Below are 26,805 nucleotides of genomic sequence, written 5' to 3' on the forward strand. Positions count from 1 at the left end.
GGTGCAGTCCGTTGCCATCTATGCAAATTAAATGCAGCCCTTGAGCTCACAGCAAGTTGCCTACGTGGCCCTAAGTTGGGCAAATGGGGCTAAACTTTCCCTCACCTTGGCTGGAGAGAACACAGATGGATCCCATCACAGCCGAAGCTAGTGGTGCTTTTATGACCTTCAGGATGACAATTCATTGTTTCTTATCCCAGAGCATTGTGCCTGAATGCATTTGCCTGACCAACTGTCACAGTCCTCCTGTCTGCAAGTCAGAATGCTGGTGCTCTGCCTCACCTGACGGAAACCTTCATTTCTTTCAGAGGTGTTCCCATAACAATGTTAACTTTCTAACATAAGTTTGGAACCATATCTGTGAACAAGTTTTAGATTCTCTCTCTTATACTTATCATCTACAACTACCTGCTCCAGTACAACTAGCAAAATCTCACCTCTTAAAATACAGTATCTTGGTAGCTCAGCTGGCTTGGGGTTGACTCATGTGTGAAGGTGATGGGTATTCTGACCTACATTGAAACAATCATTTTGTGACAGCCATTAAACGCACACATGACATGCAAAAAATGCTTTATTGGAAATGTTCACTGGGCTAGTTTTTCTCTGACGTGCAATGGAAAATCTGTTAAAGCACCCGAACAAAAAAAGCAACATTTCTGAATCTATCAGCAAATAAGCATTACCAACATGCAAAATATTTATTTCATGTAGTTTATAGAGAAAAAACTTTTTCTTCACCACTCCTTTGTGTTGAGAAGGCTTTTTCTGAAGTAGAAGGTTCTTTATACATGCAATCAACTAACACAAAACACCAGCGTGAGAGGCAGAAACTTTTGTTTCTCAAACAAATTTTGTAGGCAACAGTCACCCTTTCTAAAACTGATACTTTTATTGCTTTTAAAATTTCATTAGTAGTTTCTAGGTCTGATTCTTGCTTATTTGTATTAAAGTAGCATGTAGAACCCCCAACAAAGATCAAAGCTCTGCTGTGCTAGACACCTAAAGACACCTAGTAAGAGACAGTGCCTGCTTCAAGAGTTTACAGTCCAAATAATCAAGACAAAGGTATAGTATTCTTTGTATCTTGGACAAATCCAAAAATCATTGTGAGGCAGGTCTTGATTATCATTTTACCTGGACAGATCCCATCAAGCGCACCAATCTGATTGGTTAGTCCAAAATAACCAATCTAAAATTAATTAATTAACCTACATAAATACCTCTTTATTTAAACACACAGTCTAGGTACATGTCCAATGGAGAGCAGGGAAGGGGTAGCTTTAAAGTCTTTAACTTAACATTTAATACATGGCTTTTGGTCAGTGAATCATTCTGGAAATATAATTTGGGTTCATGTGTCAATTAATGCTGTTCTTATCAAAAATAGCAAATTCAGAAATAATATCAAAATATGTATAAATCTCGCTATTCCAAAGGATCCCAAAAACAATTCACATGCTGACCCTGGGCTCATCACAGTGCCTCTGGAACAATTATCAGAGGGGTAGCTGTGTTAGTCTGAATCTGTAAAAAGCGACAGAGGGTCCTGTGGCATCTTTAAGACTAACAGAAGTATTGGGAGCATAAGCTTTCATGGGTAAGAACCTCACTTCAGAGTCTTGCATCTGAAGGTTCTTACCCACGAAAGCTTATGCTCTGGAACAATGTACCTCTCAGTGTCACTAGATACTAGAAGTGGGATAGTCATTTGTATCACCATCACTTATAGACTTTCTCATCATTACGGCTTTCCATGTTTCTCCGTGTTATTGAGTACCTAGGATCTTTCTTTTAATATTTTCCCCCAAGAGATATTAGCATGCTCTTTTCCAGGCTGAATGTCAGTTTTTCCTCTATTTCTAATCTCTTTAGAGGCCTGTTGATTAATCCTGACTTACTTGTACTTAACACCTTCTATAATAATGTAATTTGCAAATATCATGAACATGTTGAGCTTTTTGCTAATGATCTGAAAAGGGAATACATCTTAAATAGGATGGAAGCTAAAACCAGTCCCTGTGGTTACCTGATTTCTCCATTTGCAGCATCAAGTTTTAAAGTTGGCTGTTCATCTTTCCCTTTGTTTATGTCCAGTTACTCCGCCTAAGATATTGTGTTGATGGTTCTGCAACTCTCCACTTCCTGTCTCCATCCCTAGTCCTCCCTTCATGTTTTAAATGAGTTAAACCCTATCCCCAGCAAAGATACTGATACTAATTAGCTGTTCAATATTATATTCAGCCTCTTGGCACTTAACACCAAATCTGAACAGGCACAAGTAAAGAAGGGAAACAATACTTTCAAAGCCAAGCCTGTCTAACAGAGGTGTTTAATGCCAGTATATACTGTAATATACTATGCATGTGCTCAAGAACAGCATTTTAAAAAAAGAAAACCACAGCTCAGTCCTTGACTAGCTTCTCTATAGATGGCTTTTGAAAATTTTTTTATCTGTAGGTAAAAAATATATTCCTATGTGTTACTGAGGTTAATTGTCTGATGCAATTGTTTTAACTGGTTTTCAGAATGTAGTTCACAATTTCTCCCAGAGGTTTGCTTCTGCGTGGGATGGTCTGTATTGTCCTGTATTCCTGGTAGATTAATTCAGTGTAATGAAGTCAATATTATCTTAGTTTCTTATTTGTCCCCTTCTAGCAATTATTTGACAGACCTATTGGTTATAGTTGAGTATAAAATCTGCCTAGTAAACTAAGATTTTGTATAGGTTTTTTGTTTTATCCATTTTTAAAATTACTTTGTTCTGTTTTTTTCTTGGCCAACTAATTCCTTCCAATTAGAGGTAATTAAGGCCTTCCTGGTTTGGTAGAGACTGCTCCAAATTTCGTGGGGTCTCATGTAGGTATCAGCCACGAGGTTTGAATAGTAGCACTCCCACTCTTCCACGGTAATCAAAGAGGTAACATTAGTCTTTCAAAGCAAGTCCCTCTGCTCCTGTTCTAACCAGAACTGCCAGGGAGTAATCAAAGACAGACATTCCAAGGATTGCCTTGTGTAGTCTGTTTCTCAGAGCAGCATGCAAGATATATTGCCATTCCCCTTTGTAATTTGTCTTCTCAATAAATCAGACTTCGTCCCTATTCATCATGGGAAGCTGTTGGATCATGAGCCGCAACAGAATGCTAACTAATTTCATAATTCTCTGCATAAGGTGACCCACTTACAAGTTCATCCTCCAGTCCTGTGTAAGCTCTGATCCTGATTTATGTAACAGCATATTGGTTTCATAAGAAATTGTCTGATTGCTTACTGTGTTGGCTCCTTGTGACCTGTATGTGATTTGCATTCTCCTCAGTCTCAGGGGAAAAATTGTCTTTCTACATGTATGGACAGAAAAACAAATTAACAACGAATATTAAAAACTGGTTAATACTTTGAGCTTTTTTGTTGCTTATAAAGCTATGTTAGAGAGAGAATTAAGATTTTATATATATTTAAATAGCTCTGCAGCAGACAGATCAAAGCACAGAAACTCCAAATTGGGGGGAAAAAAAAAATCTTTGTCCTGTTTGTACATTTTAGGGTTCTGAGATTAGTGTTGAATGTTAAACCTATGAGCCACAATCATTTTGACTCAACAGGGACTGCAGGAAGGACAGTGTTATCTGTATATTTCATTGTTAATGTTTGGCTTCGATGAGCTGAGACCCAAATATGTATAAAGATATTCCATTGTGCTTACCTGGAAGGTACAAGGAGAAGTGTACCATATAAATGTACCGGGGATAACATGATCAATTGCACTATCTTCTTTAAAAGTATATTTGGAAATATTAATAACAAAGCTAATGTAACTGAGACACATTTTTGGACTCCTTAACTAGAAGATCTAGTCTTCTTTCCTCCAGAGTTCTGTCTGTGCTGAAAGCTAATTAAATTTTTAGTCCTTCAATCCATAGTGCACTGGATATAAGGGCAGGTGAAATAATTTCTTGACTCAAGCCTCTGTATAAAATATATACTTGTTCCATTTCTTTGGTAGCATTCGTTCTTCTGCCGACTAACAGAAGATAAGAAATCTGAAAAGTTCTTTAAGGTTTTCTATGACCGCATGAAGGTGGCACAACAAGAAATCAAGGCTACAGTCACAGTAAACACCAGTGACTTGGGAAATAAAAAGAAAGATGAGGACTCAGACAGAGATGCACCAGTTAGGAAAAGAGGTAAATCTCCAATTCTTTGCTTTGAAAAGTGACATGGGAGCAAAGCACTGTACTTATTGAACTCCTTGTGATTGATGCAGTAGTGCTGTGATCCACAGAGCAAAGTTAAGAGATCAGTGGTATCCTGCCTTGGGATCTCAAGAGCAGCATTCTCTCTCCATCCATTTGTGAGATTGTACTATTGAAATGATGAAATGTATTTGAAATGGGACTCTTCCAACTTGTCTAGCCTGAGATGCTGCCTAAATCTGATCGATAGTAATGGCCCTGGACTGTAGGTTATGGTCAGTGCCTTTCTAAAAATAACCCAGGACTGGAGAAATAGCTTCTTACACAACAGGTCTTCTTCTAAAACTCCTAATGGTGTTATGTGCCTGTGATCTGTTCCCTAACAGGTTAATATAAGGATTAAAAACTTTACTGTGATTTGTTGAAAAGGGTAACATGCTATCATCCTAAACCCAGTCTCTTTCATTGTACTAAACATGCGTGTTGAAAAGGTTATGAAGGTGATGAGCTGGTCTGTGTGTAAAACTTTAATAGGAAATGTGTGAATAGATTTTTTTTTTCCCCTCTAATCCTTTTGTTCAGATTACCAGGTGGAAGTTCTTTTTCATATGTTCCATTCTCATGTATTCTAGTGAAAGAGCCCACAACACAAATTACAGAGGAAGTCCGGGATCAGTTGCTAGAGGCCTCTGCTGCTACAAGAAAGGCTTATAATACATACAGGAGGGAAGCTGATCCTGATGACCATTATTCAGCTGCAGATGGACCACAGTCTGCACCAGACAAGAACAAAGATGACTTGGAGATGAGTGCTGTGATTACAATAATGCAGCCCATTCTCCGTTTCTTACAGCTACTCTGTGAAAACCACAACCGGGATCTACAGGTACCATAGGCAGATATGCATGTAGAGTTAAGGCATTGCCATCACATCAACCTCTCTAATCTGTGCCACTTTCCCAGTACAGCCTCAGTTGACCTAAGAGAGCCATGCATGCCCTCATCTCTTTCAAATCCCAACGAACGGGATGTTTTGTGGATTGCTTGACAAAAACTGTGCTGAAATGAAGTCTGTCTATGGCCGCCACATATGGCATGAAGGCACTTTCTCTTCTCTCCCTGGCTCTTTCCTGTCCCCAACCCCTCTTTATTCATCCTAGCTCAGCAGGAATAATTCTCAACACAATACTCTGAAAATAGCTGAGCTTGGCTTTTTTACTGTTAATACTTTCTCCAGCTCAGGTCCCATCTTGATTAAGAGGTCTGTATTTACAGACAAGATCTCTGACATCCTGGTATACATTTATGAGACGTTTGGAGGCAATTCCATACAGACACAGCTTAGCCAATCCACATTGCAACTACCCATCTCTATGTAGATATCCATTCCAAAACTGGTGTATATGATGCTGCATAAAATGTGTAATAAAATCAATAAAGTCCAGGCATCCAGTTGTAGAACTAGGTAAGCCTTCAATGATTAGTTCTAGGAGAGGAGTGATGAGGGGTGAGGTGGAAAAAACAAGATCCGTTCCTATTGAATTCCCAAAGGAACACAGAAATCCCCTCTTCTAATATTTAAAGGTGCTCATCTTCTACATGGCTTGCAGCATTCGCTGCTGGCCTCAGTAGTTGTGGGAGCTAATTATTTTTGCTTTTGGCTTCCTGGCATGGACCAAGTATCTAGTGGGCTCATTCTGTGTCAAACGTTCATAAGCAGGGATTCTCAAACTGGGGGTCGGAACCCCTCAGGGAGTCATGAGGTTATCACATGAGGGTTCGTGAGCTGTCAGCCTCCACCCCAAACCCTGCTTTGCCTCCAGCATTTATAATGGTGTTAAATATATAAAAAAGTGTTTTTAATTTATAACAGGGGTCACACTCAGAGGCTTGCTATGTGAAAGGGGTCACCAGTACAAAAGTTTGAGAACCACTGCTCATGAGTAACTTTTTAAGGTGGTTTGGATCCATGTCTCTGAAGACCAGATCTTTGCTCTCCATATCTTTCAGGTAGCCTGACAGGAAGAATATTTATTTTTTTTTTTTCCTTGGTTTTCTAAATGTTCTGCAAATGATTCTGGGACTCTTTCACGGCCTTTTCTAGCTGCATAGTCCTGTGGACTTGAGCCCAGTTTCATCCTTACTGTCTGACAGTTACTGTTAACATCTTTGCTAACCCAAGAGTTGTGTCCCCCACTTCTTGTATTCTGCCACCTATTTTAGCTCCTAGGTTAAAGACCTTAGCCTACAGATTGACTGAGATTTCTTGACCAGGCAATATGCCACTACGGCCATAGGAGTTTAGTCTTCCATAAGTTTGCATTCAACCTGTATAATCATATTTTGTTTTCTCTTTTGTTCCTATTACTCTTGCTGTCTCTGGGCTAAAAATCCTGTAGAGATATTCTAATGCTATTAATAGTCCAGCTTCTACAAAATGGAAGGTTTAAATCCCTTTCCACTGAGAGATTTTCCTGCCAGTGGAAGTATTTGTTTCAGAGCTTTTTTTTGGAAGCTCTGATCTCTGTAGCCTCCAACCTTTTTTCACTGCCTGGAAAACTAATCAAAAGTCAAGATACTAAGTGAGCAATCAGGTGAAGTACACTGAATCATTGTCACTTTTAATCCTCATTCATCTACAGTGCTTGCCTTTTTATCTTAGCCTTCTGTTGAATCTGGCAACATCTCAGTCTTTGCCTTAAAAAGAAAAAAGTCATTGGACAATCACTAGAAGCAGTCAGTTAGCAACGGTGCTCTGCAAACTTGTAGGCAAGAGACCTTGCCTGTGCCAAAGTCCGATACATTCTGTTCCTCTAATACCTTGTTGTTGTTTTTTTGGGGGGGGGGAGAGGAAGGGCGGGATATGTGGAGATTGGCCTTTGAAGTCAAGTGTTGTATAACTCATTAGAAGCAGGCTAGATGGGAAGTTTCATGCTGAAACTTCTAGGAAAAAACAGTGGGGTTGTCAGTTCCTCCTTACAGAACGCCACTGGGAATGTCCTGACAAATTGTATTGAGTCACTGGGAAATTATTTTCCAGTAATTGGTCCTCTTCAATCAAGTATTTCCAAGGGGGAAGCCTTGGAATACATAAAAGATCAAGCATATTTCAAGCATATTTAACCAATGCTGTTAAATGTGACATGTTATTGCAAGAACCGTTCCTAATCAACAGTTTCAAGCTATAATTATATTGGAAGAAGTGGAACTGAGAAAATTATATTTGAAGTTGCCTTTCTCCAGGAGTTGCAGTCAGGAGTCTCTTTGACACTTGCATATGGTGATATGAAACCCAGAACTAGAGAATTGTTTTCTCTCCACTCTAGTGGAAGGTCTTTTGTGTGGAGAGAGATTCTTCTCTGATTGTTGGGGGAGGGGGGAAATATGAATATGAATGCCGGTTTTCTTAGATCTGTATGGTCCATAGAATCAAGTGTATCCCACAGTCTGCATGCTCTTCTAGCACATAACACACACTACTCTGTTGCCAGCAGGCCATGAGAGAGAAAGTGAGCAAGAGCAGTGCATTCAAAGAAAGTGAAAGAAGTTTTACAACAGTTGTACAAGAAATAAAGCTTTCTTTAAATCCTAAAACATATTTTTTTTTTCATGAGGCATTTCCATTATGCAACCATACTAAAAATTAGCATTGACATCACAAAGTGTAAACTTAAATCCAATGAATCTAGTCAAATATTACACTCTAAAGTTCATTTTCTATGTTGTTGTTTTTCTTCTTTGACACTTAACTACAGAACTTCCTACGCTGTCAAAACAACAAAACTAACTATAACTTGGTGTGTGAGACACTGCAGTTTCTGGACTGTATCTGTGGAAGCACGACTGGAGGACTTGGGCTTCTTGGTCTGTATATAAATGAGAAAAACGTAGCACTGATCAACCAGACACTGGAAAGTTTGACCGAGTACTGTCAGGGACCATGCCACGAAAACCAGGTAATGTGGCCACAGCCATAGAAAGAATGACCCATCCTCCACACGCATGTGATGTTTGTGCTGCTGCATTTAGGCCCCCAAAATCCATTACATCAGCTATAAATTCCATTGTGATGCCATTTATATTGCTCACCTGACCATGGTGATATTTAACTGTATGATCTTATCAAGATTTATTTCTCTATGTACAGGGCTCACTGTTTTCTCCTCCTCCCTAGGAATAAAATAAAAATAAAACTCAGTTAGCATCCGCCTAGTAGATTAGGATTTGTGTTGCCTTATATAGGATATTTAGGCAAACTGGACAATCTGAATCCTTTTCTAGCCAAGCTGCTGGTGTAGCAAACGCCTATCACAGATTGTGGGGAAAGAAAGCCGGTGCCCTCCAGCACAAGTGGGGGAGAGGCTTGTGCTTTGGTGCTGAAAGTCCTGGGTTTATCCCCACTAATGAGCAGTAGAGTTGTTGTGGAAATAGTAACCATTTGAGGATTTGAACTCCTGTGGACTTCAGATGTTTTCTGTGACAGGAGATGTGTGTGACAAGCTGCCTAAATGTGCTATGTCCCCCTCTATTGGCTGAAGATAAGTGCTTGCTACTACTATTGCTGTCTAATGGCTTATGTGTGTCCTAGGTTCTGCCTCACTGACACATGGGCTCATTATACTCACGTTATATATACACAGGTAATAGATGAGGTAAAGTTCTAGACAAGCATTTGGCAGGGTGATAAGGGAAGCCCTCTCTAAACTCTGTAAAACTGTGTTGAAAGAATGTTTAAACATGGTACTGGCTAATACCAGTATCATATGGACAGGGAACAGTGGTAAATCGGGAATATGTGATAACTGTAGTATGGTGTAGAGGTTTTAAATGGTCTCATTGTATATGAATGGTGAAGCCATAAGTGAGTTATCCCAGTCATCCCATCACAGTTTAAAAAAAAAAAAAATGTTCGTGACCCAGGACCAAACCTTGCTCATCCGATGCCTCTGAGTTAAGATAATTTTGGGTGAAGGACGAGGAGGAAAGATTTCTCTGGTAGCTTGATTTTGTTTGCTTAAATAGCAGGTGTTTGAAGCCACTCAGGGACCAAGATAATAAAATGCGTTCCAGGAGCACACATTGGTGAACGGGGAGGATAGGTGACGTAGTCAGAAGTGAATGATAAATATATCTCATAGCTCTGCTGCTCCAGTTTACCACCTGGATCTCAATATCCTTATATATGGTGCAACTATTTTTTAAAACCAAGCTACAAAGCAGCCCCGTCCCTCACCCTGATCTAAACATGGTTCTTGTTAACAGATTCAGTGAACAGGATAAGGGGTAAATGTCTGGATTTATCCATACTAAATGGATAGCTGCTGTAGGTGGATGCTGACTGAGTTAGCCAGAGAAGGCAAAATATTTCAAAACCTCCAACTCTCTAGTATGCACTAACAAATAGTGCTTGTTAAATACCCATTACCAACAAAACGTACGGTGCTGAGTGTCATATTATACCAGACCAGTTGTCCAGCTGTGGATTCAATCGGCTTAGAAAACAAGATCTGTATATACAAATGTGGATGTCTGCTTCCTTTTCCAGCTTAAATCTTATTGAAGCCTCTTGTATGCACAGTGCAGAATGATCCATCAGGATGTATATGCCATCTCTAACTGTATAGGAAAGAAATATGGCCTTTTAAATATTTTCCTTCAAGGAAACCTGTACACTGTATGCTATTAAAATAATACACCATATGATGATGGATAATTGCAGCTATGCTGAGACCCTAGCAGGGGGTAGTTTAATGAATATGCTTTTGTTCAGTACTACTGGATACTACTTATTCTCTTTTCATTAACATATGTAAAGGGCCATTAAAAATAGAAGCTGAATTGACCATGATTAAGTGGAAGGCTGTCACTTTAATAATATATTACATCATTTTTGTGCACTTAAATGTAATTCACAGTAAAGCTAAACAAAACATACTGAGGGATAATTCAATAATAAAACAAAATTGCAGCTATGGGAAAGCATTCATGGAGTTGTACATGTAAGTTAATCATAATAGGAAAGTATATCTCTGCAGAACAGACTGCATATCCGGTGGAATAATTATCTTTGTACATATTTGCAACTGGAAATAGACACACAAACAGATTCAAAATTGTGAATCCAGCAAGCAGGTTGCCAAGTTTAAAAATCTTTGAGTAAGATGCACAAAATTTTAAGAGCAAGCCTAGAAATTATGGAAACATATATTAGCTGTTTGAAAAGAACTTGGCATATGGGGGTTTAAAAAAAAAAAAAAAAAAAAACCCTCCCATACCTTTATTAAACCAGTGCATTCTCCCTTAGCAGTAAGCTCTGCGTTCATGCCAAAGTGTGCTTGCTGGCTGTTAGTTCATCAGGTGCTGTGCTGTGGGGCTTTTCTCAGCCCAGTCATTTTTGGTAGGTCATCACAGAGATGATTGTAGTCACATTTGAAGCTAGAAATTTTTAGCCTTTTATATTGAATCCATTTACTGAATTGAAATTTCATCCATCTGACCTGTCTGAGGGGAGATGAGAAAAAGGTGACTCTTCTCTTGGGTTAGGGATAGTTGGGTAAACTGTGTTTAAAATTGTTGTTTAGCTAGGTTACTTTTCACTGTGGTTTACAATGATGATTTTCTCTGCACAGAACTGCATTGCTACTCATGAATCCAATGGTATTGATATCATCACAGCATTAATTCTCAATGACATCAACCCTTTGGGGAAAAAGAGGATGGACCTTGTATTAGAACTGAAGGCAAGTGGATATTCTACAATGAGCTATACGTTGCCAATGGGATGAAGCAAGAGCCTATAGCTGAAGTCAGATAATTTTTTTTTTTTTTTTTTTTTTTTTTTTTAATATCTCACTGTGGTCATAACTGTTATAAAATTGAGTTGTGGGATTCTGCCTGACAACTGAATGAAAAAAATATAAAAGATGAGTTTTAAGAGACAGATGTTTGTTTAACCCTTGCAGTAATACCAGTGCAATGTCCAATATAAACACCCTAAATCTGAAAAATGTTTTCCCAGTCGAGAGAGCCTAAGCTAATTCCCAAATTAGAAATACAATACTGTTGATAAATACCATACTAACTTTGTCAGACTGCCACAGATATAAGGAAAATGCCATTCCCCTGATACATATTTAGGTTCCTAATGCTTTGTTCCTATTGATACAAGTTATATTGGTACAGTCTCATGATCAAGAATTATTCAATGTCATTCATAGGCAGTTCAGACTTCATGCTGAAATAATTAATAACTCATATTGGATCAAAGTGTGCTATGAGGTTACCTTAAAGCTGCTATAGATACACAGTAGCTCTACTTCAACAACACGTTTCTGCAATATTTCCTGTTTTACTTGTGGCCCCTCTTTTATAATGCTATTTCTAGTTCTTTTCTTTGTGGACTCATGGCATTATTATGGGTACCATGGGTTGTTTTCTTCTTCTAAATAAAAAAGATTTGAAATTTAGAATCAATTTACATTATTCTTTCAAATTAAATACCTTTATTACAATGTTGTTTTTTAATATCAACTGTGATAGATTTTAGTCTTATTGTTCATATTCAAGTAGTCTGATGCCTTGTGGTGTTTTCTTATTTCCTCCCTGAATCACTTGGCATGACCGGGTTTCAGAATGATTTTCAGTTAAAAAGCAGTAAAGTAGATCTGATCTTTAATCTGGTTGTCTTATGTCTTAACCTACAGCATCTTGGCTAAATGCGAGCCCAGTGCTCACGAGTAGTAAAATCTACTAATGCTACAGTCACTTTAAAAGAAAACAACTCTGCAGTTCTAAAAATATTAGGAAACTGAAGCCAAAAGCTTTACTGAGTTCATTTGACTTCTCTTCACAGCGACTACTGTAAATATTCTGTGTTGGGCAGGGTTTTAGCTGTATGGGTGCTGTTGACTTACTGGATGCTGGGCTCAAAGGACTCTATTTTAGAGTTCAGATAGCTTTTGCTGAGGTTTTTTGTCACCTGACAGTGACTGGCGTTTTTCTTCTTTCCTTCCACCAGAACAATGCCTCCAAATTACTGTTGGCAATCATGGAGAGCAGGCATGACAGCGAGAATGCGGAGAGAATACTTTACAATATGAGACCAAAAGAACTGGTAAGTTCCTTATGCCACTCCTAAGCATCCGACGTCCATAAAGTAGTTTGGCAGCATAGCAGGAACCCATTGTAGTGCCACGTGGTTGATTAAGATTACAGGGCAAACTTTAGATCTTGTACCATAGGTCAGTAACAAGTAGTCTGTGCCATAGGTCACTAGCAATTTGGAAGAGCTTTCCAGGATTTGATGGAAAGGATAGCTATTGGTTCACAGGCCCATTTTAGTTTGCCAATAGCAGAAGTGCTTAAGGAGGCAACACTGACTACTGGAGAGAGAGCGCAATAGCTTCGCCAGTGTATAATGAAAGGGAAGGACTATATGAATCTTTTATTCCAGGAAATTTACTGTTGTAAACCATCTGACTGAGAGAACGTCAAAGAATTACAATTTTATGATGGTATAAAAGCTGCTCAGTAAACTCTAGCCATCTCCCAGGGCTGTTTATATATTAACAGACAAAAACAAGCCAGAAAATTCAAAGTACAGTTGAAACTTTTAGATCAGAGCATGACACAACATACTGCAAGCACTGTATTATCCAGGAACAACGGGGTGAGTTGAGGATAAAGTTTCAGTCTTTACTTTGGTTTTCCTTCCATTGAGTCAAATGGATCTGATGTAGGAAAAAATTGACAGCAGATGCCAGCTGTAAAAATCTTGTATAGCTTGTACCAATTGGAATATATTACATGAAAATGGGGGGAGATCTAAAATTCCTTTAGAGCAGTTAATTTACCCTTCAGAGATTGAGAGGGTCTAAGGATACGAAGCAGAGTTCATCAGTCTCCTGCTTCATGAGTCTTTGCTTTATGCTTGATGGCCGTACACTGAGTGCTCGGATGTATATTTGAACATAAGAATGGCCGTACTGGGTCAGACCAAAGGTCCATCCAGCCCAGTATCCTGTCTACCGAGAGCGGCAAATGCCAGGTGCCCCAGAGGGAGTGAACCTAACAGGTAATGATGAAGTGATCTCTCTCCTGCCATCCATCTCCACCCTCTGACAAACAGAGGCTAGGGACACCATTCCTTACCCATCCTGGCTAATAGCCATTAATGGACTTAATCTCCATGAATTTATCTAGTTCTCTTTTAAACTCTGTTATAGTCCTAGCCTTCACAACCTCCTCAGTCAAGGAGTTCCACAAGTTGACTGTGCACTGTGTGAAGAAGAACTTCCTTTTATTTGTTTTAAACCTGCGGCCCATTAAAGCTTCCATTGACTTCTGTGGGAGTTCTGAATGGAGAGCTATTGGCAGAATTTAACCTGAAAATCTGAGTTGTTATTAAATCTCAGATGCCTGTGTCTTTCTCGCTTTTTCTTCCTAGGTGGAAGTGATAAAGAAGGCATATATGCAAGGTGAGGTAGAGTTTGAGGATGGAGAGAATGGTGAAGATCTTGCAGCATCTCCTAGGAACGTGGGGCACAATATTTACATATTAGCTCATCAGGTATAACTGCATTTATAGCTATGGCAGTGTCTAATGTGTACAAGAGTGAAGATTAGTAAGTAATCTAGTTTTTCTCGAGATTTGCTTTAATTTCCCAACTGATGTCTTTGTAGTTAGGACAGAATTCTTCTTCAAGAGGTTCATGATGGAACTCAACACAGTATCCTTCTTTCTATATCCCCATAATTCCCAATGGGAGTCAAACCTAATCTTTACCCTAACACATTCAAAAATGGAAATTCTGAATTGTTGGCACAATTTGGTCACGTTCTTGAATTTGTGTTGTTTTCTTTAAAAATATTACACAGGCTAGTCTCTGCTGTGGTACAATCCAGTATTGCTCTGTCCCCATCCACTCTACTGGAGCCTGGTCTAAACACATTTGTTAATCCTGTTGTACTTTCCAAACACCAATACAAGACCATGGAAGGAGTAAGCAAGAGCTCATAGTATATTGGATATGTCCAGTAGGAATTCCTTGTTGGTGTTGCCCATGAGTAGATCAAACCACCATTCTGCCACTTTTAAAATGGTCTGAGTTTAAAGCTTTGTAGTACCATCTTGCTATTAGTGCCACTACTATTAGTAGAAGCAAAATCTTCCACCATCCTTCCTTTAGGTACTTGAATTATTAGAGTCCTACCTGCACACAACTTGAGAGATGACGTGTGTGGAAGGGTGCATTGTACCAGAATCCCCGAAAAACCTTTCTCGATTCAGATAGTGGAGAACTTGTGAAGAGAGGAATACAACATGGATATCAAACAAAAAAGGCAACTCCTCTAGTCACACTCTATCTCCCAAAATAGATCTAAATGGTGCCTGGTTGAAATATAACAAACCTTCTACCAACTTTGCCTTCTTCTTAGCAGCTGACTGGGTACTGTTCCTTTTTTCCACCAAAAATTAGAAATTAATGTTAAAGAGAGACATCTTGTGTCTTCCACTCCCTTTGCCTTCCTTTATTTTAGTTGGCTCGTCATAACAAAGAGCTGCAGAACATGCTGAAGCCTGGAGGTCAGATAGAAGGAGATGAAGCTCTGGAGTTCTATGCCAAGCACACAGCACAGATTGAGGTAAAGAAGGAAATCATGAATGCCAGCTCATGCTGGGTTGGGTGTTCCTCAGGATGCAAAAAATCACCTTCCTGGGAGGAGACTCCCCTTAAAAACAGTTTCTCTGTTAAGTGCATTTTGATTCTGGTGGTTGTCTTAAACTAGCCACCTAGGTGTGGATTATTCTGTCCTTCATGTGGGTGTAGGGCTTTTTTCCTGCCTCTTCCGGGGGAACTATTTTTGAACTGTCCGAGTGGATAGCCTGACTCTGACTCAGTTTTACAGGCAGAACTACAGAGAAGCCTACTTGCAAATTGAAGTGCAACTTGAATCAAGAGAATATAGTTTGGCCAATACTATCACTGAATCCATAGGGAAAGTTAGAGCATATTTATAACACTTTTTTTTCCTACAAAATGAGATTTGACAGACATTAAGCCAAACTAGAGTGTTTTTGAAAACTTAACTGGATGTCATGGGGTGATTTTTAAAAGCTTGTATAATGTATAAGATAACAGCAATCAAAAGTAGCTCCTATATATAAAACAATAGTTGATTTTGCTTGTATAGTGTGAGTGTGTTGGTATTTTCTATGGTGACTAAGTTAGATACCCAAATTCCATTGAAATTCAAAAGGAGATGAGTACTTAGCTCCTTTAGATCTTCTAAAAATCCTAACTTAGAACAAAACGAACAGGAGTACTTGTGGCACCTTAGAGACTAACAAATTTATTAGAGCATAAGCTTTCGTGGACTACAGCCCACTTCTTTGGATGCATAGTCCACGAAAGCTTATGCTCTAATAAATTTGTTAGTCTCTAAGGTGCCACAAGTACTCCTGTTCTTTTTGCGGATACAGACTAACACGGCTGCTACTCTGAAACCTAACTTAGAACAGTAATGCCATGGTAAGAGTATAAAAGATATTGTAATGCAGGGTCAATGTAAAGTAAGTAGTAAATTACTGTCATAATGTTCTAATAAACCACTGATCCAATGGTTTTGATGTTTAAATTGTAGAATTTCAGTACGTTTTAAAAGTATCAGACATTACCACATTCCCATTATTTTGAAACAATGCACAAAAAACAACTCTGCAAACTCAAAAATCTGTATTGTCTAGATTGTGAGATTGGACCGTACAATGGAGCAAATAGTCTTCCCTGTGCCGAGTATATGCGAATTCCTCACCAAGGAATCTAAACTACGGATATATTACACCACAGAAAGAGATGAACAAGGCAGTAAGATCAATGATTTCTTCTTGAGATCAGAAGACCTCTTCAATGAAATGAACTGGCAAAAGAAATTGAGAGGTAGGTTGGAAATACTAACGTCTCAGGCTGAAGAAAAGTTGTGTTTTATAATAAAGGTCTTCAGAATACTAAATCTTGATTTCATAGCGAATCTTTTCCCCAGTGTGGTAGTGACACTGAATTGTATTTGAAATACCCAGCTCTCCTGCATGGTAACGTTATGTTGTGACTCAATAGTGTTTAAAAAAAAAATGTTAAAAAACAAGTATGCTCAAATAGAGATATTTCACAGTTACACTGAGGTTAGTTTTACTGTGTGATTTTCATACAAGACTAGAACATAATCTGTTTTCTGCCTTAATATTTTAAAATTCTAAACTAATATATTTCTATTCGGATTATCTAAAACAAACATGCACTTCTGTCTGAGGCCCTTGTACAGTTGTCACCATTAAAAAGTCAGCATTTGCCAACAATGACACTTTGTCAGTATCAGAGAGAATGCAGTTATTTTCTAATCTATGTGCTGGGAATAACTGCGGTATCTGTTGGCAAATGTTGCCCTCCAGGACTCTAGTTACACTGCTCTACAGCCAAAATGCTTCTGAAATAAATGTAGTCAAACTTTACTAATTCTGGGTCATTGAGAATGAAAATTATGCTTAAAATTGTTGATTGGCTCTAGTTTTCAAGATATGCTATTGGGTCAGTATATACTACCCTTGACTTGGGAATGGCGGAGGATAAGTGAGTTGTAAAGGGAAGGGATCTCAATTTAAACCAGAAATGACTAAGATTCATCTTTGACTGGATCTATGAATAAATCTATGACTGGGTTTGGACAGGACTTGCTTTTTAGGCAAAACAATGAATGATGCAATCTGAAGCTGGTATTGCATCATCCATGATATGAATTGCATCATGTTATTCCTAGAAGTCATGGATGATGCAATCATAACAAAGCTTACATCACTCTGCTGAACAAATTGCCCTATATCAGCTCTAGAAATCATACAGTGTCGTGCTCTCTTATTTGTCAGTGTTTGATTTTGCAAAGGGACACATTGCTGTTTAGCCAAAGTGAGCAGAGATGCCTTGTACTTGTGTGAACAGCGCAGATAACTTCTTCTATGTTTGTGTTGAAGTGACTTTTGCATCACCAAAGCGCAGTATAACCACTATGGTTAAGAAAGCCTATCACCTTTATTTTGGCTGCAAAATTGGAGATCAGGACAAGAGGTGGGCCCCACACATATGCTGCAACACTTGTGCAACAAATCTTCGCCAGTGGTTGAACAGGAAAAGGAAATCTATGCCTTTTGCAGTGCCAATGATTTGGAGAGAGCCAACAGATCATACCAGCAATTGTTACATCTGCATGGTGCCTCCAGTTGGGAAAGGTATGTCAAAGAAGAAAAAGTGGACTGTGCATTATCCAAACATTCCATCAGCTATACGCCCAGTACCCCACGGAGAAGGACTGCCGGTTCCTGATGCACCAGAATCATTCTCGCTTGAGTCAGACGAGGAAGAGGATGAAACTTCTGGTCCTGAACCATCAATGTCACAGGACCCATATTTTCTCCCATCCTCCTCCTCTGAACCACACCTCATAACACAAGGTGAACTGAATGACCTTGTCAGGGATTTGGAACTACCCAAGAGTAAGGCAGAGCTGTTGGGCTCCAGACTACAGCAGTGGAATCTCCTGGCAGGTGATGTTAGGGTTTCCATGTTCTGTGACCATCAAAAGGATCTTGTCCCATTCTTCTTCATGGAAGGTGATCTTGTAGCCTGCAACAACATCGATAGTGTGATGGCAGCCCTCAACATCCTTCACGATCCAGATGAGTGGAAACTGTTCATTGATTCATCGAAGACGAGTCTTAAAGCTGTTTTACTGCATAATGGCAATGTTTTGCCATCAATTCCAGTTGGTCATGCAGTCCATATGAAGGAAACCTATGACAACATGAAACAACTTTTGAGGTGCATAAACTATGACCAACATCAGTGGCAGCTTTGTGGCGATTTGAAGGTTGTTGCTCTCTTGCTTGGTCTGCAGACTGGATACACAAAATACTGCTGTTTTCTCTGCGAATGGGATAGTCGTGCAAGAGATTCCCACTACATCAAGAAAGATTGGCCACTCCGACAGTCATTGGAGCCTGGGAGGAAAAGTGTTCAGCATCCACCACTTGTTGAATCAAGGAAGATTTTGTTACCACCCTTACACAAGCTGGGTCTGATGAAGAACTTTGTTAAGGCCATTGACAAAACACAAGCAGCTTTTGAGTACCTCCGTGGAAAATTTCCAAGGTTAAGTGAAGCTAAGATAAAGGAAGGTGTCTTTGTTGGTCCTCAGATTTGTGAACTTCTTCGAGATGATGCATTTGATCATGCACTGTGTGGCAAGGAAAAGACGGCATGGAAAGCCTTCCAGTTAGTGGCAATAAATTTTCTCGGAAACAACAAGGCAGACAACTACAGGTTGTTGGTGGAAAACCTCCTGAAGGCATACAAAAGCCTTGGTTGCAACATGTCACTAAAGATAAATTTTTTGCACTCTCATCTAGATTTTTTTCCACCCAACTGCGGAGCAGAGAGCAACGAGCACGGCAAGTGATTTCACCAGGACATTGCAACAATGGAGAAACGCTATCAGGGCAAATGGAGCCCATCAATGCTTGCAGACTATTGCTGGACAGTGACAAGAGATGCTCCATTTAATGAATACAAGAGACAAGCCAAGAAGCACGGAGTAGATACTGAATAGGACTAAACTATGTACATAATAGTTTTTTGCCTTTTGTTTCATAATAAATTTTATTTATATAGTCCTTTTGCTGATTTTTAAAGTGTTACATAAACAGGACAGGTGAAATATTATCATGTAAAGCAACCATAAACACATGAAAAGACCTAGGTTTACAATTTATGATTAAAACTCTACTATCTACACAATATACATAGACATAAAATGTAAAAATTTAAATATCTTAGAAACAGTAGCCAATCAGTTGTTTTAATTGTCATATTTGAATTCAGCACATCAAAATACATAATAAATAGCACATTTTATCTCTGAAGCAGACGACTTCTCAAAAATTGTAGACCAGTGTTATTAATGCACATGCTTAGAGTGCTCCAGAGTGCCCCCCTAAATGAAATACTTTGCTGTCTATGCTTACTCGAGGAAATGTAGAATTGCATAGGCAGTGGAGTTGTTTGCAGAATAAGTTGTACAACTATAAACTATTACGGTCTGCCTGGAGCTCCAGAGAGACCCAAGCCAGTTAAACTAATGTGATAACAATTGCTTTGCAAGACTTTCCCTTGCCCTCAGACTTATGTGCAGAGCTCCCAATGGAGTCAATGAAAGTTGAGCATCTTAAGCCCTAGAGGACTAATGAAAACTGAATATATGGTTCCAGCTGCTGGGATAAACTTAGAAAAGTGATTTTTCTAACAGATAAAAATAAACTATAATCCTATTACTTGAAAGCATGAAAGTTATGTGTGCATCAGATACAGTCTAAAACTTATTCAAATCCCCTGAAATGTATTTGACCTGTCTGGTGAATACTAAATGGAGCGGCTAGCTATTTCAGCATTAACAATAGCCTTATATTTTTGATAGAATCAGAATCTTGTGTAAGCATCTTCCCAAAATGACTTAAGAATCATACAGAAATGCACTGCTCTACATATAATATAGTTAGCAATGCATAATATGAAACACTTTGGGGAAGTGGTCAACTATATTTATTGACATAATCATTCAAATAAAGTTGGTTGTGTTTTGTTTCTTGTCTGGTTGAAACTTAACTCTAGGTTTCCAACTAAAGAGTTTCATTAAAATTATAATTCCATGCCTCTGAGGCCTTGTCTACACTACTGGGGTTACACTACTCCAGCTATGTGAATAATGTAGCCGGAGTCAACGTACCTTAGGTCGACTTACTGCGGTATATACACTGCGCTGCGTCGACGGGAAATGCTCTCCCATCGACTTACCTTACTCCTCTCGTTCTGGTGGAGTACCAGAGAGCACTGAGCAGTCAATTTTCGACCCCCACTACATCGATCACAGCAGCGTCGATCCCGGTAAATGTAGACATTGCCTGAGAGACTTAGATCTGCCTTCTGATCTTTTAGACTTGCATATACATGTCTTAGATGTCTTTGATGTAGGTGTGCTGGTTGGGTCCAGGGAGGGTAGGCACTGCTCAGTGTTCATTTCTTTCTGGAATAATAAGATGTGTGTTCCAGCATGAGCTGTACTACAGGACATTAGCTCGTAGTACATTCAGCTTTTCAATAGATTTCAAAATCATTGATGGCAAAGCATCCATTTTCCCCCCTATGGTCAGGTAGCAAATTACTAGCATTTTTTACAAGTCTCCCATTCTAGATTCAGTAAACACTTAAGCAAGCCTACCAAAACCAGGGTGAGATTCTCCACAGGGCAGAAAGCCTGTGCCACATCCTGAATGCAGGTGCAAGGTAGTGTTTGTGGCTCAGTGTGGACCCTCTGTACTGAATTTAATTCCGTACAAACAGGTTTCCAGCTGGTCACAAATGCCTTCCGTTTAAAGCATATTAAAAACAAAAAGAATATGGAGAACAATGCATCATATACCCAAAGCGTTGATGCATATAATTTCAGCGAGGTCTTGCATGTGTCTAGGTTTAGGTACAATGAAGTTTGATATTTTTATGATGACTGCAAACCTTAGTATTTGCCATTCCTTAGCATTCGGCTCATCAACACATTTGTCTTTTGTGTGCATTTCAGTTCAGTGTATAATGAGGCATTATATAATTTTTTTACCCACCTTTAGCCTCTTAATAACATTGAGAATACCTGTTAAGAAGGAGAATGATTTGTTAGGGCTTAGGGAGAAATGAATGTTGTGAGGCTCTGGGTCTTTGCATTCATTAATTTATCCTCATATGTAACTCATGAGTTATGCTTTTTTTAACTCTCTTCCCTTAACTTTCCTGTGAGCTCCTTTCCTTTCACTGCACCATGACATCTCTATGTATGTACTTTTCCTTTTTGGCAGGAGGATGCTTGACATGTTTCCCTTTAATGAGAGTATTTTTCTTAGATTGCAAGAACTACTGACTTCTGCAGAGCACCCACCACCAGGCAGTATGCCTGCAGTAGATAAATTCCAGGGGATTTTAATTCGATGCAGTTAGATTTATTGTAAGATAGCTTCTCGGAGTGCTCTCCTTTTCATCTTAATGGGTCCATGACCATTTCAGAAAATGAATCCTTTAGCTCTGATCTGTGCTCCTTAATTCTGGTTGTAGAGATTATTATAATTAGGACTAGGGGTTGTTTTATTTCGGGGGGGCGAGGGGAGTGTTTGTTTCGTACACATTCTTAAATAAGAGTTTTAAAATGTGCAGCTGTTTAGTTACCGGCATAGTACTATGTAGCTACATTTCTGGGAGAAAGCGTTTGTATCCTTGGCCTACGGTAGTGTATTAAATTAGAAGCCCAATTGGCTGCTGTCTCATGTCTCTGGGGTACCATGGTGTTATTGCTGGTATGCTATGAAGCCATATTATGTATTTAACATCTTGGTTAAATTTTTGTCTTACTGCAATGTGGACACCCTATATTTTGTATATTAATTCAGGGCTAGATGACACTGACTTATACGCCAACAGCCAGTCTACACAGGCAATCCTACAGTTGCTGCTACCCAGCTTGCTGGACTAGAGGGGAACATTTAAGAATGGTAGAAAGTCTACTGTAGACAAGCCAGCGAATGAGAGCAGCTAGAACTGCACAGCAAAGAGGGATGCAGCCAGAATACTCTCTCACCCTTGCTAACACATACGAACTTTCACGCTCCTAATCACCTGGAGGGTTTTGGATTTAGTGAGTGCAAACTATAATGGGGAAAACTTAACTATTTTCTCTATGTGCAGGGATTTCTTGGGAGACAACCTATTCTTGAAGTCATTCTCATGCCGCTGCTAAAGTAATTTGTATACCGAAAGCTAGTGTCTGTTTTAACATTTGGTCCGTTGTCTGAAAGGCCAGTCAAATAAACTTCAGAACAAGTGGTTGTTTTTTACTGCAGTGCTTCTCTGCGAAGTGTAAATAAACCGGGCTTTGATGGAGACGTGCTGTCTTACCACAAGCCTCGGATGTCTTTGAAACACTCACGTTTTTCTCTTCCTTCACAGCTCAACCTGTATTGTACTGGTGCTCTCGCAACATGTCCTTCTGGAGCAGTATTTCGTTTAACCTTGCGGTCCTTATGAATCTACTCGTAGCATTTTTCTATCCATTCAAAGGAGTCCGAGGAGGTACTAATATTTGAGACATTTAAAAAAAAAAAAAACCATCTGAACAGATTAGATGCAATAGGCCACATTCTTCCCTTACTTACAGTGGTGTAACCCTGTTAACTTCAGTGAGGATACTTGGATGGAAATGAGGGTGGAAATTGGCTTTTGGAGGGCGGGGGAGATTTATAAAAATTGTGATCCTTTTTTTTTCTGTTGTACAATTTTATTACTCCATTAATATTGCTTTAAATAATACTTGCAAGGGGAAAATGGTGGGGGTTGTAACAGGATTGAATTGCACTGTTTTCTATTTAATACAAACTACTTCGGAAGTGTTTGCAAGCAAAATATCGGGTCTGATTTCTGTCTACGTGGAAAAATTACCCAAGAAAGAAATCAGCAATAATTATGTGACTGTGCTGCTTTCAAGTTTTATTTCATAACTGTATATTTTGCTAAACAATACGAAGAGCATTTATTTTTTACTTTCTTCTAGCTCACATCTTAATAATGTTCTTTCGACGTAGCCCTGCAGTAGCTCTCAGTACTGTACAAAGGTGGGCAAGCAACATTTATCCCCATTTTTACAGGTGGGGAAATTAAGTCACAGAGGAGTGAATTGCCCAATACCATATAATATGACAATGGAAGATTCAGAACTAGAGCCTAGGATTTATGTATGCCATTGTTTTGCCCCATCCACTGGGCTGCCTCTTCAACATACTGTAGCTGAGAAGTTGCCCAGAGGATTGAGGAAGAGTTTGCTTCCTTAGTCTGCAGCAACCTATCATTCAGCCCACTTCACAGAACTTTAAAAGTTGTCCTTACGATCACTGCCATAGAAGAAGCTAGTGATGAGGTATGCAGATCTTGAGGGGATTGTGCGGTCCCTGCTGAATCAAACAGTGACCTAAGGTTGGGGTGATCATTTCTAGCAAGGGTTCAGAGCCAGTTCAGGGAGATACTTCCAGCTGCGGCTTAATTGGATTCAGCTGACTGTACTTGGGCTCAACACCTTACAGGAGTGGGTTACTTCCCAGGGGGAAGAGACACATGGGGTCATCTTCGCCAGAACACACAGCTGGAAGCTATGGAGAAATTGAAGATGCCATGTTGGGTGTTTATATTTTATATAGGGAGTTCACTGCTTGTAAAACTGCATGGAAGAAATGTGCAACTAGAGGCTTTTGCCACACGTCTGTAAAGTGGGGTGAACGAGAACCCCAGAAATAAAACCTCATCCAGGAGAGGGTGATCGATGAACAAACTTCTGCTTCCCTTTCTTTCATCGTTCTGACACTGGCCCTGCTGCAATATCGAAGGCATAATGTACATATAAAATGGATCTAGGTAACATGCAGATATGTACTCTCTCCAATTGAGCTTTCCTTTCTGATCCATCTTGCCACTGCTCAGATCTCTTACTGGTGGTGTGGTGGGTTGTATGTTTCAAAGCTTCAGCCGAATACATCTCAACCATAGCCCAACTAAAGCCCAAAATCCAGTGAGCCCTGCGTGTGAAATGAAAGCCGCCAGAAAGGATGCCACAAAAATAGTTCTTAGTTCTTAGGTCTTAGTTAGACCTTTAAAGGAATAAGGTGAACTACAGTTTAAAGGGCCTTAATTTATCGATTTAGGATTTGATGCTGAGCTACAGAAGCAGTGGGGAAGAGGCAGATCAGCACAGATAAGTTAAATGGGGATCTAAAATGTTTGTCTTCTCCAATGAGGGCATTGAGACAGTACGTCCCATGTGACCAAGATCTCTGACATTCTGGTGAGACAGTTGTTGGGGAGAGAAGAGCTGGGATAAATTCTGGAATGTAGGGTTCTTGTTTCTGCAGGAATTCTCTCTTCTGCCACAAGATATAGTAAAATGTTGTGCAATTATCTGGGTACTGGTTTCACCGGTGGTTGGAAAGATTTAGCAAGTGCAAGCAAACAGTCCCCAAATTTCTATGTCTAGTTTCTAAGATCAGAAGTTTAAGTTTTAAAAGTCTGATTTTATGGCTGTTTGTGTAATGTCTAATAAACAGTTTATGTGGGATTATGAGTTACACCCCTTTGATTCTAATGGAAAGGAACTCAGGGTTCTGAGTAAGATGGGAAAAGGAAATAATCCTTCTTCCAATGCTTGCTCATATCGATTCCATTCTAGGTGTCATTGGAGATTTTTTGCCTTAGCGGTATCTGGAGGGTTGGCTGTAGCTCTCTCTTTAGTGCTGCGCTCATGCATTGGTCTATTAGGTGATGCCAACCCTACGCCCTCTCCGTTCCTTCTTACCGCCCGTGATGGTTGGTCAGAGCGCCTTGTCTTGTGTTGCAAGAGCATTAGTGGTTCTTACAGTCCATTGTTCTGTCGTCTTTGTTAATTGTTGGGTACTTAGTTAGACCTTTAAGTTTAGTGTTAGAGTAGTTGTTTAGGAGTTAGAGTCCCGGCTAGGACTTTGCCTCCGAGCGGAGCTTTAAGTTCCCCAGGCTTTGTCATGTTCATTGTGCAGCCGGCTGATGCCCATTAGTGACCCCCATGGGAGCTATTTAAAGTGTTTGGGGGAGTCCCACAGAAAGGATAAGGGCAGGATCTGCAAAAACTTTCGCCCTCAAACTTAGAAGGCACCATAGACACCAAGCCAGGCGACGGACCTGGCCAAGGCCCAAGCATCTCCAGGCAAGCCAGTTATGGGACCGCCCCCTAAAGCAGCAGAGTGTCCCCGGATCACCGTGGCCTCAGACCCCGGCACTGCAGCCTCGGTCCCCGGTTAGAAGACGCATGTCCCTGAGGCCAAGGTCGTCTCCTGCAAGGCACAGGACACCTGAGTCGCGACGCCGATCCCCGTACCCATGGTATCGTCGGGCTTCCTGCCAGAATTTGCCACGGTGCAGATCACCATCACCTAGACAGTCTCCCAGGCATTGATTTCCCACCACCCCCACTGTGGGATTGGTCACGGCACTAGTCTCTGGCTCCTCTTTGGGCAGGCGCTGGTCCTCGCCCTCTCCTTACCGGTCGTCGACAAGGGTCAGTCAGCAGAATCAGGATCTACAGCTCCGCCCTGATCACCAGAAGGGCAGTGGTCCGAGCCTGAAGGAGAGTTCTGTCCCTCGCCTAGAAAAAGCGAATCACCACCGGCCCACGAGACCGTGGCTCCTGTGGCAGTGGCCCACTCAGTGGCAATACTGGAACCCGTGGGGTATACCTACATATTCCCACCATTCCTCCCTGGCCGCATAGTACAAGCTGCCCCCGGCGCAGCTGGCACCCGCGTCGGACCCCCCAACGACTTCAAGGAGGACCAGGCCCTGCTCAAAAGAGTGGCTGGCTGCCAACCTGAACTTGGAGGTTGAGGAGCTAGCGGAGGAATCTGACCTCTTTAATGTTATACCCTCCTCCACCCCGGCCTGGGTCGTGTTGCCTGTCCACCCAGGGGTCCTTAAAATTGTCAAATCTGTGTGGCAGATCCCCTCTTCCATCCCGCCTACCTCCAAGAAGGCAGAAGAGAAGTACTATGTCCCCGCAAAGGGGTTTGAGTATCTGTCACTCTCCCTCGAGCAGTATCCCCATCAGCAAAAGGGACAGGCAAGCCACTCACCGAAAAATAAAGATGCCAAAACTCTGGACTTGTTTGGCTGGAAAATTTATTGGAAAGCCAGCCTGCAATTTCGGGTGTTTAACCAGCAGGCCCTGCTAGCCAGGTACAACTTCAACCTGTGGGACTCCATCAACAAGTTTAAGGAGGGCCTCCCACAGGACTGAGCCCAGGAGTTCGCCGTCTTGGTGGACGAGGGCAAAGCGGTGGCGAGAGGCACCTTCCAGATAGCCTGGGATCCTATGGACTCAGCGGCCACGGTAGTCGCCTCCGCAGAGGTCATGAGGTGCAGCTCCTGGTTACGATCCTCTGCGCTGTCCCAGGAGATGCAAACCGTTCAGGACCTCCCATTTGAGGGAGCAGGGCTCTCTTTGGAGCTGACAGACACACAACTCCACAGCCTTAAAGACTCCCGTGCCACCCTCCGTCCCTTGGGCCTTCACACCCCTCAGCAGGCTAGAATGCCTTTCCATCCCCCGCCACCTCCGTCAAGGTCCTGGAGTGCCCCCCAGTCCAACTCCTACAGAAAGGAGAGAGACAAAGGATTTAAATGACATCACCCTTCGTCTTCCCATTCTTCCTCCCATCCTGGTTCTTCCAGAGGCCAAGGAAACCAGAAGCAGGGGTTTTGAGGATGCGCGCGAGGATGGCATCCCAGTCACTTCACAAGATCCACACACACACACACACACACACACACACGCTCTTTCCTCAAGCGCCTGCACCCCTTCCGGTCGGCCTGGTCGTGGCTGAGCTCAGACTGTTGGGTGCTCGACATAGTATCTTCGGGCAATACCTTCAGCACCTAATATACCAATGCACAAGCGTGGC

At 40.7% G+C, this 26,805-nt stretch overlaps 1 protein-coding gene and 1 long non-coding RNA gene across 4 annotated transcripts in view; one reads left to right on the forward strand and one right to left on the reverse strand.

Moving 5' to 3' along the window:
• ITPR1 (inositol 1,4,5-trisphosphate receptor type 1) overlaps nucleotides 1-26,805 on the forward strand; it is a 252,648-nt gene that overhangs the window by 186,034 nt on the left and 39,809 nt on the right. For all 3 annotated transcript variants that reach the window (XM_034777902.1, XM_034777903.1, XM_034777904.1), the window contains 9 exons: nucleotides 4,004-4,184; nucleotides 4,826-5,079; nucleotides 7,949-8,149; nucleotides 10,823-10,933; nucleotides 12,211-12,306; nucleotides 13,639-13,761; nucleotides 14,733-14,837; nucleotides 15,940-16,132; nucleotides 22,283-22,405. In XM_034777902.1, the coding sequence (XP_034633793.1) occupies nucleotides 4,004-4,184; nucleotides 4,826-5,079; nucleotides 7,949-8,149; nucleotides 10,823-10,933; nucleotides 12,211-12,306; nucleotides 13,639-13,761; nucleotides 14,733-14,837; nucleotides 15,940-16,132; nucleotides 22,283-22,405 (1,387 nt within the window). The remainder of the gene's footprint in view (nucleotides 1-4,003; nucleotides 4,185-4,825; nucleotides 5,080-7,948; nucleotides 8,150-10,822; nucleotides 10,934-12,210; nucleotides 12,307-13,638; nucleotides 13,762-14,732; nucleotides 14,838-15,939; nucleotides 16,133-22,282; nucleotides 22,406-26,805) is intronic.
• The window catches only part of LOC117881071, a 28,771-nt gene continuing 27,972 nt past the window's right edge, over nucleotides 26,007-26,805 (reverse strand). Inside the window, exon 2 of the long non-coding RNA XR_004646681.1 lies at nucleotides 26,007-26,494. This is a non-coding gene — a long non-coding RNA (uncharacterized LOC117881071). The remainder of the gene's footprint in view (nucleotides 26,495-26,805) is intronic.

Source organism: Trachemys scripta, chromosome 7 (assembly GCF_013100865.1).
Source record: "Trachemys scripta elegans isolate TJP31775 chromosome 7, CAS_Tse_1.0, whole genome shotgun sequence".
Classification (NCBI taxonomy): domain Eukaryota; kingdom Metazoa; phylum Chordata; order Testudines; family Emydidae; genus Trachemys; species Trachemys scripta.